Below are 13,794 nucleotides of genomic sequence, written 5' to 3'. Positions count from 1 at the left end.
CAACCAAGAACTACAAAGTCAATTGCTGCAGAACCTGTGGAAAATGAACATCGCATTACTGCTGAACGAACGTGACGCTTGTCATATCGCATTTATAAGCTAATCACCAAAGCATAAGCAACCTATTCCTTTGCTATCACGCACGCTGCCCACGAGCAATGAATATGGTCTTCAGATGCTCTTTCCCATCCTTGCGGAATACAACCTGCTCCTTCGAAATATCATATTTGAAGCCCGTTCCAAGTCCAGCTTCTTCGTACAGCTGCTTCATTTGATCCATGGTAAATCCATGGCTTTTGACCGTATGCGCAGCATCGCCAAAGCCATGCTCAACATTGTGACAATGGCCATGGTGGTGATCGTCTGGCACAATGTCGACAATAACGCACACACCACCTTTCTCCAGACGCTCTCCAAAGCGGGCCATGGCTAACTCTGGCCTCTCGAAGTGGTGAAGGGCCATGCTGACAACCACGAGATCAAAGTCAAAGTACTCGGGCCCTGAGAGCTCTGCCGGAGCAGACTCAGCCAAAAGGTCACCCTTGAGTGCGACCATCTTGTCTTCATAGCCCGCTTCTTTGGCATTGTTGTTGTACTCGCTAATCATATTATCCGAAACGTCGAGTCCAACGATCTTCGAGACATAAGGTGCCAACGTCTATGAAATTAACTCGCGGTTCATGACAATGCTACTTCAATAGCAATGCGAACGAGACATAGTAACTTACCAAAGAAACAGGCCCAGTCCCACATGCATACTCTAACATCTTGATCTCTTTCCCCTTTCCAGCTTCAGTGTCGATCCATGCATCACTGATCCATGGACGGTGACTGTCCACCAGTCTGCAAATGGATTCCAGGATACTTTTGAAGTCGCTGGTGTAGGACTTGGCCAGCTTGCTGTAAAGCATAAGACAACATCATCAAGCAAAGAAAAGGTGGTGTGCACATACTCAAAGTACTGACGGTTCCTCTCTGTGTGCTCTGCCATGTTTAGATAGAGATTCGGCTTAGCTATCACAGTATAGCTACGTATGAAATGATTTAATTGATCAATTGGTGTTGGGAAAGTATCTTAGGATGACTACGAGACAGGGGGAAGGCGGGTGTAGAGAGCCATATTTATAGCTTGCTTGACCATGGCTGAGCAGACTGACCAGAAGCTTACAGTAGGCAAGTTCGGAGACATATCGGATACTTCTTGTAGACCCTCCAATGTCGCCGCCAAGTTAATCCCTAAAGCGGATCAGGCACCTTCAGCTAACACGCTCACATCAGGACCAGCAATTTCTGCCCAATGAATGAATGAATGGATACGCTAGTTCTCACCCTAAATGAAGCCGGAGAAGTTACGATAACTATACTGCAATAGACGGAAGATGATGTAGGATGTCATGTGCCTCACCGCCCGAGCTCGACGGCGCTGCATCACGACCAGCTCCGCTTCCACTTCAGATCAGCTTCCCTGCCTCCATCTCCCTCCATTACGCCCATTCTCCTTCTCCCTCCTTTCGGTCTTTCATCCATCCCATCCTAGACCTCATACCGTATTCCTAATCCTCCTCCAACATGGAGAACCAACGGATCTCCGATTTCCTCGCCGACCAGCTGCAGCAAGCTCCCGAGCAATGCCAGGCCTATTTCCTGAGCTTCGAAGATTACTGGGAACGCAAACTATGGCATCAGCTTACGGATTCCTTGATTGAATTCTTCCGTCTACCAGAGAGCGCTGCCCAGCGACTACCGATATTCAAGAGTTTCGTCCTCAGCTTCGCCGACAGAATCAATCAGCTCAAGTTCGTCTCGCTGGGGTTGATGGCGTCAACAGAGTGCTCAAGTTCGTATCCCAGCTAATCCCTGTATGGATCTTCGCAAACCAAAAGCATCGCTAACATTATTGCTATCAGATGACCAAGAACGCCTCACCTTCCTCACATCGCTGGCAGACAAAGTCAACAAGCCCGAGTCACAAGATGCTTACATCTACGCCCTCGCGGATGTCGCCAACGTCAAGCAACGGCTACAAGACCTGAACGGTGCGCAGAAGGACCTGGAGACATGCCAGAAAGTGCTGGACACGTTCGACTCCGTTGAGACTGTGGTGCACGCATCCTTCTACAAAGTCAACGCGGACTACTACCACGTATGCCCCCCCCCGCACCCGCCACATAGACCTCACTAACCCTGTTCACCCAATCCACAGGCCAAACAAGAATTCGCCTCCTTCTACAAGAACGCCCTCCTCTACCTCGCCTGCATCAACCTCGAGGATCTCAGTGAAGCCGAGCGCGTCTCCCGCGCATACAACCTTAGCGTGGCCGCGCTCGTCTCCGACACTATCTACAACTTCGGTGAACTCCTCCTGCACCCGATCCTGGACTCTCTCACCGAGACGCCGCACAGCTGGCTGCGCGAGCTCCTGTTCGCCTTCAACCGCGGCGACCTGACCGCCTACGACGTCCTCGCCGGAAACATCTCCAAGAACCAGCTGCTCGAGCAACACCGCATTTTCCTGTACCAGAAGATCTCCCTGTCCGCGCTGACGGAGATGGTCTTCCGTCGGCCCCCGCACGACCGCAACCTGACTTTCTCGTCCATCTCCGCCGAAACGAAGGTCAAGCCCCAGGAGATCGAGCATCTGATCATGAAGGCCTTGTCGCTGGGTCTGCTCAAGGGTGCCATTGATCAGGTGGCTCAGGTCGCCCAGATCAACTGGGTGCAGCCGAAGGTTCTGGATATGAAGCAGATCGAGGGCATGCGGAACCGTCTGAAGGATTGGGATGCTGGTGTCAACCAGCTGGGTCACTGGATCGAGGGCGTTGGAAAGGATGTGTGGGCTGCATAGGTCCCATTTTCTATCTCTTTTATATCGTCTTCTGTTTCTTATGATTAGTCCTGTCTGATGGGTAAAAGACTTACCATGCATGTATGTACGAACAAGTACTAGAACCTCATTATAATTGAGATCTACGAAGCCCTCTCTAGCTCTCTTTACACTCACATCCACAATAACATCTGATATGATGTAACTTTCAACCTATACATACATAAATGCATGCCTATTATAGTACAGAAACGGAAAAAGAGATAACGAACTATTGATCTATCCATCCTTGCCTCCACCTATGTAAGACTTCTTTCAACCTATCAATCAAGTCTTAAAGCCCTTGATCCCACCCCCCAAGCATATACTCAACTCGTTATCATTCAATCAGGATGAGAACAGAGAGAACCCAACCAATGCACACCCGGCCACCCAAGCAGGCCACCAAACACACCAAACAACGACCTGCGTCCACACGCCCCAGACATCCCACCCGAAAGCGGCTTGCGTCAAGACCGTCTCGACATCAGCGCTGAAGTACCAGCACGCTGCGAGCAGGACGACAGGCGGGGAGAGTACATTCAATAGTGCCAGAGCGAGCGTACTGAGGACGTATCTGAGGGGACGGGAGGTGGTTTGCGGGTTGATGCGGTGGATGAAGCTTAGCGGGGCGCAGAGGAGACCGACCATGAAGGAGAGGGAGAAGTTGAGGGTTGCGAGGGTGGAGAGGAAGAGGCCGAGAATGAGGAGGGAGAAGGATTTGATGAGGTGGTATTGTTGTGGCTGGGGGGTTAGGGTGTAGGAGAGGGTGGCGGAGAGGAGGAGGGGGAGGATGAAGTTGGCGAGGATGCTGGTGTAGGTTGCTGTTGGGTAGTACTGCGTTGGTTGTTAGAAATGAGTTTGGGTTGTTATAGGGGAAGGGGGGATACGGACCTGGTGGGGGATGTTGTTGAAGATGTAGAGGGGGATTAGACCCAGGAGATGGAGGCTGACGACGAGAGTGAGCGGGAGGGCCAGTTGACGTTCTATGATGTTGTTACTGGCGTCTGCTTTCGCGGGTGGTGCTTGTTCGTCGTCGTGCTTCTCTGTAGTTGTGGTCGTGGTTGTGACTTGTTCTTTCGTGGGCTTCGAGGCTTGCTGCGAGCCAGGGTAGTAGCCTGTCCGGAGCCAGAGAGCGATTGCCATGATGGTGAAGTTACCGGCAATCAGCATCGCGCTGGGGAGATATGTGCCGATGCTGACGAACCGGTTGGTCTGCATGAGAAGATAGAAGAAGAAACTCTGGTGCAGATGCTCGAGGAGGTTGTTCAAGCTGCGGCAGAGACTCTCAACTGTGCGGCCCAGTGCCATCTCATCCTGCCAACCTTCGCCCTTCGTCTGGAGTGTGATAGCATCTATGTGATACGGCATGAAACTGCTGTGAGGACCCGTGGCATAGCCAAAGCCCTGCTTGACCATTCCTCTCATAATGGTCTGCAACCGCATCTCGTAACTATCATCGTGATCCCACATCTCCTGCAGATTGGTCCCGATGCCCATCTGCCCACCGGTAATAGATATAGCCGTGTTGAACAGATCTAGGTTAGGCAACTGACCATTAACGCCGTCGTAGAGGATATGCAGAGACTCGAAGCGATGGTCAAACGGGTATTCGATCACCAAGCCTCCTTGCAAAGCACCGCTCTTCAAGGGAAGGGGCTGCACAAACGCCGGCTGCATATCATGGTATGCATCAATCCATGCCTGAGTGCCTGCCTTACTGTCCGGCGGAAACAAGAAGATGATATCCTTCGACCACAGCGACCACCCTGTTCTCCATCCAATTAGCAAACCATACCACATCCCATAACGACCGAGGAAGCCACCCACGCTTAAAGTATCTCGCCAGTGTAAGAGCAAGCGTAATACCATTCAAATTCAGTTCATCCTCCACGGTCTTCCAAGCCGCCACAAGCACAATAGCTTCGGTGGCATCTCCTCGCGGCGCCTGAATAATCGCGTAGACATTCTGTCCCTGATGCGTGATCCCTGACGACGTGTATTCGTAGTTCTGCGTGGCGACTTTCAACCCGGTAGCTTTCAAAATTGATTGGATCTTATCCGACACACTAAGCAGCATTATATGTCCAGTCAGCAAATTGAATTCATATCGTACTCCCATTCGCGACGGTGCGGAGCTCCAGTAACATACGCAGGAGTAAAGGCATCATTCCATGCTTCCTGTCCCTCGGCAGTCTGCCCTTCAAGTACCCCCTCTAGCTCCTTCTTGTACCCACGGAAGATGTGTTGCTCGCTACCGGAGAAATAGGCGTGAACTTGACCCGGCAGGAGCGCGTTCTCGGAGATGTAGGTCTGTCGGGAGTAATCGTTGAGGGGGAGTAGGAGGAGCCAAACAACGCCGGCGACGATGCAGATGAATGAGAGGATGTGCGGTAGGTGCACGAAGAGGAAGTGAGGGTTATTCCGCACTTTGCGGATCGCAGCTGTTATGAATACCTGTCAGCGTGGTCTGGTCTCGTTTGAGGTGTCCTTCGCGACAATCCGGGGTAAGGTGGAGGGTGAGTAGCATGGAGCTGTAGGGAGGGCAAGGCAAAAAGGGGGCAACGAGTTTCGTAGATAGAGCGTTAGAGTAGAAATCAATTTGAATCTTACATTTCAAGGCCATGAGATCTGAAGCATTAGGGAACCAAATCCCATGGTGAAGGTGGTGCTTGATCGGAGCAAGATGTCTACCGCCGCTACGGAGCACTAATTGATCTGCCCGCAAATTTACGTCAACCGCTATAGACCACCTGCACAACTTCCCCTAGATTCAGTATTATTTGCTTTCCACGCAATATTGCGAGTCACTATTGAATGCCGTATAATGCTAATTAAATATGCACAAGAATGTATCCACTTAGGTATAGCGTTAGTTCTTAGTCCTCACGGACCAAGGCGTTGCGATGAGCCGAGGAAGCTCATCGGGGTTCCCCTTTCTCCGCCGGTGGTAGTCGTGGGAAGGACTCCATAACGGCCGTACGTCTTCTGATCCACTGACACGTAGTGTGGCAGTCTTCCGAGCAAATTGAGCTTGCCCTCAATCCATCTCAAAACCTTCTCCGGGGGAACGAAAATCTTGAGGACCCCAAGGCCGACTGTCGAGCGGATTAGCTGCGAACCGAGGTCTACTGAAAAACAATTACTTACGCAAGTATCCGACTAGGATAGCGCATAGATGGCCAAGGAAGCTGGTGTTTGGCACAAGAATCGAGACAAGAGCGCATGCGAACAAGGGCGAGGTCCACGTCGGAATCTTGGTCGACCCAAGACTGAAGCCGCATTAGTCGGGAACTGAGACAGAGACTAGTGCTCGAACATACCTAAAGTAGGGGTTTGATTTGAAGGTCCGAATGGCCTCGGAGCCCAGGAGAAGGAAGACCCAGATACTGAACACCCATTAGATACCATTTGACAACCCAGAGATGCTACAGAGCACTCACCTTGAACCCACGACCGCAGTATTCCTATGCAAAACAAACCTCTCAATCAGAATATAAATGCCTGCAGGGAGCGTAGAAAGAGCTAAACGAGAAGTAAACATCCATTAGCACATTCGTCCACCCGTCCTAAAGCACACCATGAAGCAACTTACGTCCAATGAACAGCGCAACGGCGGTCAATGTGCCATGCTCGGCCTCAAAGCGCTCCAACAAGGGCGTGAGCGCAAGTATATTCAAGAAGGCATGGAAGAATCCCAAGTGGATGAAAGGGTAGGTGTTAAGACGGTACACTGTCCTAAGAGTCAGAACCTGGCTGTACTTGCAAGCAAGGCCACGTGTGCCCGAAGAGACATACTAGTGCCGAATCCAACCTCCTCTGGTATCACGGAGCCCCATTGTACCACACTCCAGATTGTCTGAAGCTCCAGCAGCCAGAATACAATAATCGCTAGAAGCACGAGCCGGGTGAAAAGCGGTAGGCGGAGGACGTAAGATCGTACCCTGGACGGGTTGAAGGGTAGCGGCGGAAGGGCAGCGGGAGTGGCCATGGTCGAGTGCGAATGGCCGTAGCAAGGCGATATGTCAAGGCAAGTTTATTACAATGATAGATGAAGGTCGATAGTATCGCAGGCGGAATATATCAATGAAGGCGCGGTGAAAGTCGAGGTGCGATGTACAACACGGGACTGGCGGAGTCTAGGGAGCGATGGAATAGTCACGAGGGCTTGAGAGTGTCTCGTGTGGTCGAGGAAAGGAGCGGAACCGAGTAGGACAATTCGAGAGATGGTAATTCTGTTGGTTTTGATGAAGGACTTATGAACTTTGAACCATTGGCAATGACTCGTTTTGAAGCCACTGGATGCAATGCACGCAAACTCCGGTATACGCGACGGGAATTGAGCCAAGATGAAACAAGCCAACGGATGGAACTCAAACAGCGCAGAAAAATAGCGGGAAACAATAAGTTAGAATATAAGGCCAGACAGCCCCAGGGAAGAGAGCAGAGGCACTACTTTAGTGCTTTCCGGGGGTGGCTGGATCTGGTTGCTCTTAAATTGAAAGCTGATCTGGTCTCGCCTTTTCTCTTCCCAGCGCGGATCCTCCGGGGTCACGTGGAAGATAACGCTTATCGTTCCTTTATGCTTTACAGAGTAACCAACATCGTCGCTTACTTCTCTCTACAATGATTTCTTTCGCTTTGATAATTACCGAAATTATCATGCCTCATGCCGGTTCATTATCTAACTAATGGTAACATGTACAGAAGATGCCGCTAATTCTACCTCAGACATTTACAGGTACTGCTTGAACCAGTTGACGGCCTGGCAGAAAGCCTGCTCCTTGGACCACTTGAAGTGGGGGACGCTCAAGTCAGCGCGGACAGCGAAGCCGTGGGAGACACCGCTGTACAGGTTGATCTGCCAGGGCTTGCCAGTCTTGATGAGGGTCTCCTCAGACTCGTGACGGAGCTGGGTGGTGAAGATGTTGTCGATTTCTGTTCAAACCAAGTCAGCATGCGCGGCCTCGCACGCGTTGCGATGAAGGATTCCACTTACGAGCAGCAGCAATGGACAGAGGGCCCTGGATGGCACCAAGCTCCTCGTGGGTGACGAAAGAGGGGTGGGCGTTGAAACCAACGTCGACCTGGCCGTCCTTCATGAAGCGGCAGACGTACTGGAAACACGCCTCGTTAGCAACATAATACCTTTCGGCTAGTCGATTTCAACTTACCTTGGCACCGAAGCAGTAACCGACAGCGCCGATGCGCTTAACGCCCAAGTCTCCCTTGATGTACTTGATGGTCGACTCGACGATGGGGTCGACGTTGGCGGTCTGGTGGTTGGGGAACCAGGCACCAATGTCAAACTTGCCGGACTCCATGGCGACGGGGTCGACGGCGTCGCCGCTGAAAAGGTCGGGGAGGACACACAGGTATCCATTGTTGGCGAACTCATCGGCGAGGAGCTTAGCGTTGTTGAAGAGACCGAAGATATCGCTCAGGAAGAGGACAGCCTTCTCCGGGGTCTTGTTGTCCTTGGGGTAGACAATGTAGGTGTCGACTGTTCGGGAAAGACGGTGTTAGAAGAGGGTCATGGTTCTGTGGGGATCTAATCGGATAACATACTGTTGTTGATCTTCTTGACTTCACCGACAGGGGTGCCTTCGTGCTTGAAGCCCTGGGCACAGCAAGCTCCGGGAGGGTTAGAGGCCATGGTGACGGGTGGTTGGGTTTGGTGTATTGAAGGGATGTATAGAAAAAAGGTATATGGGATGTTCTAATGACAAGGATGTCAAAGGAGGGAATGGCGACTAGATATATCCACAGGGCTTTGCCTCAAATGAGCAGCATCCACTCTGGACCGTCTTCTTTCCCCAAAAATGCCCCTCCCCACTTGCTGCCCCTCACCCCATTACTAATGCCTGAATGACACGGTAGGATGTCCGACACCGCCCAATAAATTCGCTAGACATAATATGCCATTGCGCATGAGCCTATGTTACAGCCATTCAAGCAAAGGATGTGAAGTCGGCTACCAATAATATCCATCGTGGAGGTTATCAGAATTCGCCGGGTGGCGGTTCGTGTACCTTGAAAACGCCCCCCGAGAGTCTGCCGACCGGCAATTCTCGCCGACGTCGGGCGTCACGCTTTTTGGTTAAGCTTCGTCAGGCGGCTCGGATTTTAGCGAGTTTTAACCCCGGGATCTACCTCCACCGTCTGTTCCAAGTGTGAAGAAGGGATCTGCACCTAGAGGATTCAGGGGAATTAACTTGGGGCATTATAGCTTAGTCTTAGACGAAGTTCTGGGTACGATAGAGGTAAGAGTAAATGTAGATAGTCCATATACAATGGTATATTATGGTTTCATTATGTCGGCAGAACTAGGAAAGTCATAAATCACCTCCTCATTATCCTTCCATCACAGGGATATCATTCATTAACACGGGGGCACATCAGAGATAAATAGGGTCATAGACAAGGCCGTGGTATATACTATGGTCGTATTATGATCGTCACCCGAATGTCCGAGCCGCGACACCAGGCCGAAGAAAATCAAATGTTGTAAGGGGTATAATGCTGTCAAAAGCAGATGGTGTTGTTTTTGGGCGAGTATGTTCGTTTTGTTTTGCGCATCTGTCCGGTGTCGTCATCAAACTCGTCTCGAGTCAGATGGAGCCCGGCAGAACGGAAGACATGAATAAAATCAGGCGGAGGCCGGGAACTGGAAAGGCGGCAGCGCAGGGCGCGACTCCCGCTTCACCGCCCAGGCCTTCAGGGCAATGGAGAGAATTTCGCACGACATGATGAAGGCGGTCAGTCCCATAGTAACTGTGAACACAAACATCGCGTCGAGGTCATAGTACTCCAGGGTTTGAATCACGCTCCGGGTCTATCCTAAGAGTTAGCCAACGTGTCCTGTGTAGGAATTGTGATTCCTTTGCTGAACTTACACTAAGCATGAAGACCAAACCACCCGAGATCAAGCAGAAAGCAGCGACGATCTCGGTTGGCGGGCGAGATGGAAGGTAGGAGGTCGGGGGCTTGAGGTACATGATGACATAGGTCATACCACGAGCCAGTGCAAAGCCGACCAGGAGGTTACCCCACTGCTTGTGCACCATGGTCGATACCATACTATCCTGGTGGTGCGAACCCATCATCATACCCAACAGAAGGATGACCAACGCAGGCATGGGGTTCAGTGACACGCCCTGGGTGTCAGGAAGCTGCCATGCGGTATCTGTCGACGTGTGCGCACTCATATGAGAGGGATATTGGAGGACTGTGCTGTTCAACCAGCCTTTGACGCGCTTTGACTCGAAGAGCATACCACAGAGACCGCCGCCGAAGAACATGATGGAGATGGACACATGCTCAAGGTCAGTGGCAGTCCATGCGCCACCCCAACTGGTGAGATGCTCCAAGAAAACGTTGGTGACGCCGTAGAGGAAGATCACGAACGATTCAGTGAATTCACCCGTAGGGATCTTGGCCTTCCATTTACCGACAATGGGACTGGACGGCTTCACGTTCCAGGCCCAGCCCAGGTCGGCCCAGCAGCCAAGCATACGTCCCAGAGTCAAAAGACCATACCAGAAAAAGATACCTCCTTTGATAAAGTGCGCAAGACCATTGAAGACCTCCTTGCCTCTCTGCAAACGCGCGTTAGCGAAGATCTACGAAGTGGCCCATACTAGAAACTTACCATAAGACCACCATAAGTCACACCACCGGTCGCAATAGCCACGAAGCCAAACGGCAAGATGATTCTGTCGATAACAGCATAGATGGTCGAGATAATGCGAAGCGCCCGAGTAGAGACCATACGAGGCACACGACTGGCAAGGAATCGGTCGGCGAAGGGGATGCGGAACCAACCGCGCGGTTGGGACGAGTGTTCGGGGAGCGGATCCTCGGGCTTTTCGAAACCGTCATACTCATCCGAAGGCGACGCACAAGAAGGCGACCCAGGGCGACTGTGGAGGGAAGAGGAGTTTCTCTCCGTGCCCTGTCCACTGTCGCGCGACCAGCGGTACGAATGGCGGATACCACCAGAGTACATCTGGGGGCTCTCCATCTCATCGGTAGAAACGGGAAGAAACGCTGCCCGTTCATAAGAAGTCGACTCCGACTCGCCTCTGCCAGCATAGGCAAAGATCAATGACATGATGACCTGAGCGCTCATCACCCAGGTTGCGATCCAGCCAATCTTGTGATGAGCGTTGTTCTCATACAAATCGGGGGTCTGGCTGTTGTAGATGATTCCAATGAGCAATCCCACCGCATTGCATACCAAGAAAAGGAATTGCGACGGCAATGCGAAACGTGACCGTGCGACGCTGAACATGACCGCTGTTATTGCAAGTGTTAGTTTTCGGTGCTTTTGTGGAGGATAGGTTAGAATGAGCTATACCTGTTGGCAGAATGAAGCACCATGCGAGAATCATCAGACCGATGTGAACGGCAATCGCGGTGCCGTGTTTCCCATACGCGAAGTAGCTCATGGGGGAATCGTCATCTGCTTCTGTAGACGATTCCTGGGTGGACTCGCTGTGACTCATGTCCATACCCATGTCCATATCCATCGCTTCATCATCTCCGTGGGGAAGCGCATTCGCAACGGAGGCGAGAAGGAAAGCTGCCGCGAATGCGGCACGGGAAGCTCTCTGCCACATGAGGGGGGAGCTTCTATATTATTACGGACGGGAAAATCCAAAAAGAAAAGGTAAAGTATATCTCTTCGACGCGCGACAAACTGGAGTCAAGTGCGAGCAGGAGAGACGACTAAGAGATCAAGCCAACTCCCAGCTCCACTTGTCGCAAGCAAGATGGCAGAAGAAATTTGTACGGAGGAAGCTGGGATGCGGATGGGCGCGGCTACCACCTGGCGGAGGGCAGTACGTGGGAATACGTCGGGGGGACAGACAGGTCGGTAGGGCTGAAGTATGGAAGCAACGGACGATTGTGGAAGGGAAGGGAAGGCAGGAAGTATAAGTATAAGAATGGGCGAAGAATCCAAGGAAACCCAGCCGACCAACGGTGGACCATACAGGTAGGTAGAGAGACGAGACGGAAGGCTGAAGACCGGGATTGCCAGAGAGGGTCGCGCGAGACTTTTTATTTAATCATTACTCATGACTTAATTTTTTCCTTTTCCATTCGCGCCTTGTGGTCGCAGCTCTCCTTCCTTCGGAGCTGGCGGGGATAGGATGCAACAAGACCGAGAGGCCGTGGAAACAAGCGATCCTGCTGGAGCTCCCCAAAGCTCCGTGTGCCGAAAGTGGAGTTACTCACTGGCACCCTCGCGCTAGCAGGGAAATGGAAAAAGGGAAAAAGGAAAAAAAAAAAAAAAAAAAATGTAATAAGGCCTCCCAGGAGTGACGCTGTTCACCTCCCCAGTCTGGTTTTTGTTCTGACTGCTGCTTTGTTTGCTTGACCTCTGTCTCCTCTTTTGTTTTCTCTTTCTGCACAGAATAAGGGTAATGATTATTACCAAGATACTCTCGGATTCCATGTTGAGGCTATGCCCATGATATAGCTCGATCCTTTCAAAGCTTTCATCGTCATCATGAGGTGTGGTGCTGAGAACGCTGGTACCACCACTCATGCCTCCCGAAGTCATCCAGCGATGGAGCCGATCATTCTTTTTGGACTAATCACCGCCTCCAATGCCTGGAACTTTATTTCCTCTTCCATTCAAAAAATGTTATTTTTCTTTTCCATTCCATTATCCACTTACACTTTTCTCGGGATCTTTTCGCCTGTCAGCCAATCCCTCCCTTCCATCTTACTTCCTTTCCAACATCATCCCTACTACTCAATCCGTATACTTCTCTTACTACTTGTAGCAAAGCCTCCTGGGATCACGAGCTCTCAGCCTCTGACTCACGATGCATCTTGCTGGGGTATGAACCTTCTTCAGAATCAAAGCTTATTGTGTGGGAAATGGAACTACTTAATAATGGGAACAAGAGAAGTGCATGTTGTCTCTTCAAATCATATGAACCAATTTCCAATAAAGCCGAAGAGGGGCACGAAAAAAAGAGCCTAGGGAAAGGGTATTTTCAAAGGAAAAAGAGGAAAGTAAAAAGAAAATTACTCCTCTTGGCAGATTTGGGTTCTCGGAAGCCCGGAGCGACCGGGAGAGATACTCGACTTCCAGGTCACGGTGCGCTGACGCGCCATGAGAAATGACCTCATCCCAAGGTACCGGACTTTTAGCGTATGGCCTAGAGCGCACCAGTGGATGCTCCCTTCTTGTTCTCCATCCGCTTCGGGATCCTGTTCGCCTGTTTTCGGGCCTTTTTCTATCTGCTTCTGCTTCATGGCCCCTCCGCGGATATATTACTAATGCAGCGGGACAGCACAACTTTCTCGTGATGCCAGAACCACAAAGAAGGGTCATTAAGCACAGGTTCGCACTATTGGTGAAAAGGGTCAGCAAGGCTGCAAGTCTATGGGACTACTATGCCGGTCCACCTTCATCTGCGTGTCTGGCAGTGGCCTGTACGCCCTTTGGCTCCGATCTCGTCTCCACGCCGTCCTCTGTAATCAGTACTAGTATGCCAGGACGCTCATGCCATGTATCTATCCATCCCTTTCTGTCCGTCTGACAGCCCCCCGAAGGCGCAGCAGTCATTCGATCGCGGGGGATGTAAACAGAAGTCCAGAATGCAGGGATCCTGATACGCCCAATTTCTTAGGTCCCGCCTTCCCGCGACTTGTAAGATGGTGCGCAATAAGCCTACGAAGCGTTTAGTACGTGACACACTGAGAGATAGATCTCTCCGTCTCGGCGGCTATTCGAGCTTGTGAAGAGTGAACTGCCAGGGGCTGTTGTTTAGGATAGATTGTGTCGAATACGCAGTATTCGAGATGATTGGATTTCGCGACATCACCAGAGGACAGTCATGCATCCAGTTTCATCTCCCCTCACATCGGCGGTAGAAAAGAGTTGGTGGGGACTGTTGAAAGGGGGGATGCCA

General features: G+C 51.3%; 5 protein-coding genes across 5 annotated transcripts; 1 reads left to right on the top strand and 4 right to left on the bottom strand.

Annotated features, from left to right (window-relative positions):
• Positions 1–136: 136 nt before the first annotated feature.
• On the bottom strand, positions 137–991 carry AtWU_08280 (class I SAM-dependent DNA methyltransferase; the record flags this gene model as incomplete). The annotated part of the gene is made up of 3 exons (XM_035503388.1): positions 137–658; positions 729–900; positions 954–991. The coding sequence occupies 3 exons, from the start codon at positions 989–991 to the stop codon at positions 137–139; spliced, it is 732 nt and encodes a 243-aa protein (XP_035359281.1).
• A 578-nt stretch (positions 992–1,569) lies between these two features.
• AtWU_08279 (proteasome regulatory particle lid subunit RPN9) lies at positions 1,570–2,845 on the top strand (the record flags this gene model as incomplete). Its single annotated transcript, XM_035503387.1, has 3 exons — positions 1,570–1,837; positions 1,908–2,143; positions 2,204–2,845. The coding sequence occupies 3 exons, from the start codon at positions 1,570–1,572 to the stop codon at positions 2,843–2,845; spliced, it is 1,146 nt and encodes a 381-aa protein (XP_035359280.1).
• Positions 2,846–3,211: 366 nt separating this feature from the next.
• On the bottom strand, positions 3,212–6,854 carry AtWU_08278 (GPI-anchor transamidase subunit GAA1; the record flags this gene model as incomplete). Its single annotated transcript, XM_035503386.1, has 11 exons — positions 3,212–3,700; positions 3,758–4,632; positions 4,694–4,932; positions 5,016–5,307; positions 5,477–5,494; positions 5,758–5,961; positions 6,014–6,135; positions 6,187–6,252; positions 6,307–6,388; positions 6,459–6,596; positions 6,662–6,854. 11 exons carry the CDS (start codon positions 6,852–6,854, stop codon positions 3,212–3,214), a joined length of 2,718 nt encoding a protein of 905 aa, XP_035359279.1.
• A 744-nt stretch (positions 6,855–7,598) lies between these two features.
• AtWU_08277 (dienelactone hydrolase family protein) lies at positions 7,599–8,519 on the bottom strand (the record flags this gene model as incomplete). The annotated part of the gene is made up of 4 exons (XM_035503385.1): positions 7,599–7,801; positions 7,863–7,980; positions 8,038–8,366; positions 8,432–8,519. The coding sequence occupies 4 exons, from the start codon at positions 8,517–8,519 to the stop codon at positions 7,599–7,601; spliced, it is 738 nt and encodes a 245-aa protein (XP_035359278.1).
• Positions 8,520–9,512: 993 nt separating this feature from the next.
• AtWU_08276 (Ytp1 family protein) lies at positions 9,513–11,484 on the bottom strand (the record flags this gene model as incomplete). The annotated part of the gene is made up of 4 exons (XM_035503384.1): positions 9,513–9,698; positions 9,760–10,461; positions 10,515–11,161; positions 11,223–11,484. The coding sequence occupies 4 exons, from the start codon at positions 11,482–11,484 to the stop codon at positions 9,513–9,515; spliced, it is 1,797 nt and encodes a 598-aa protein (XP_035359277.1).
• Between the last annotated feature and the right edge of the window lie 2,310 nt (positions 11,485–13,794).

Source organism: Aspergillus tubingensis (genome assembly GCF_013340325.1).
Source record: "Aspergillus tubingensis WU-2223L DNA, scaffold_9, whole genome shotgun sequence".
NCBI classification, from domain to species: domain Eukaryota; kingdom Fungi; phylum Ascomycota; class Eurotiomycetes; order Eurotiales; family Aspergillaceae; genus Aspergillus; species Aspergillus tubingensis.
Note: the sequence above shows the minus strand (reverse complement) of the source record. Positions and strands in the feature narration are given on the sequence as shown.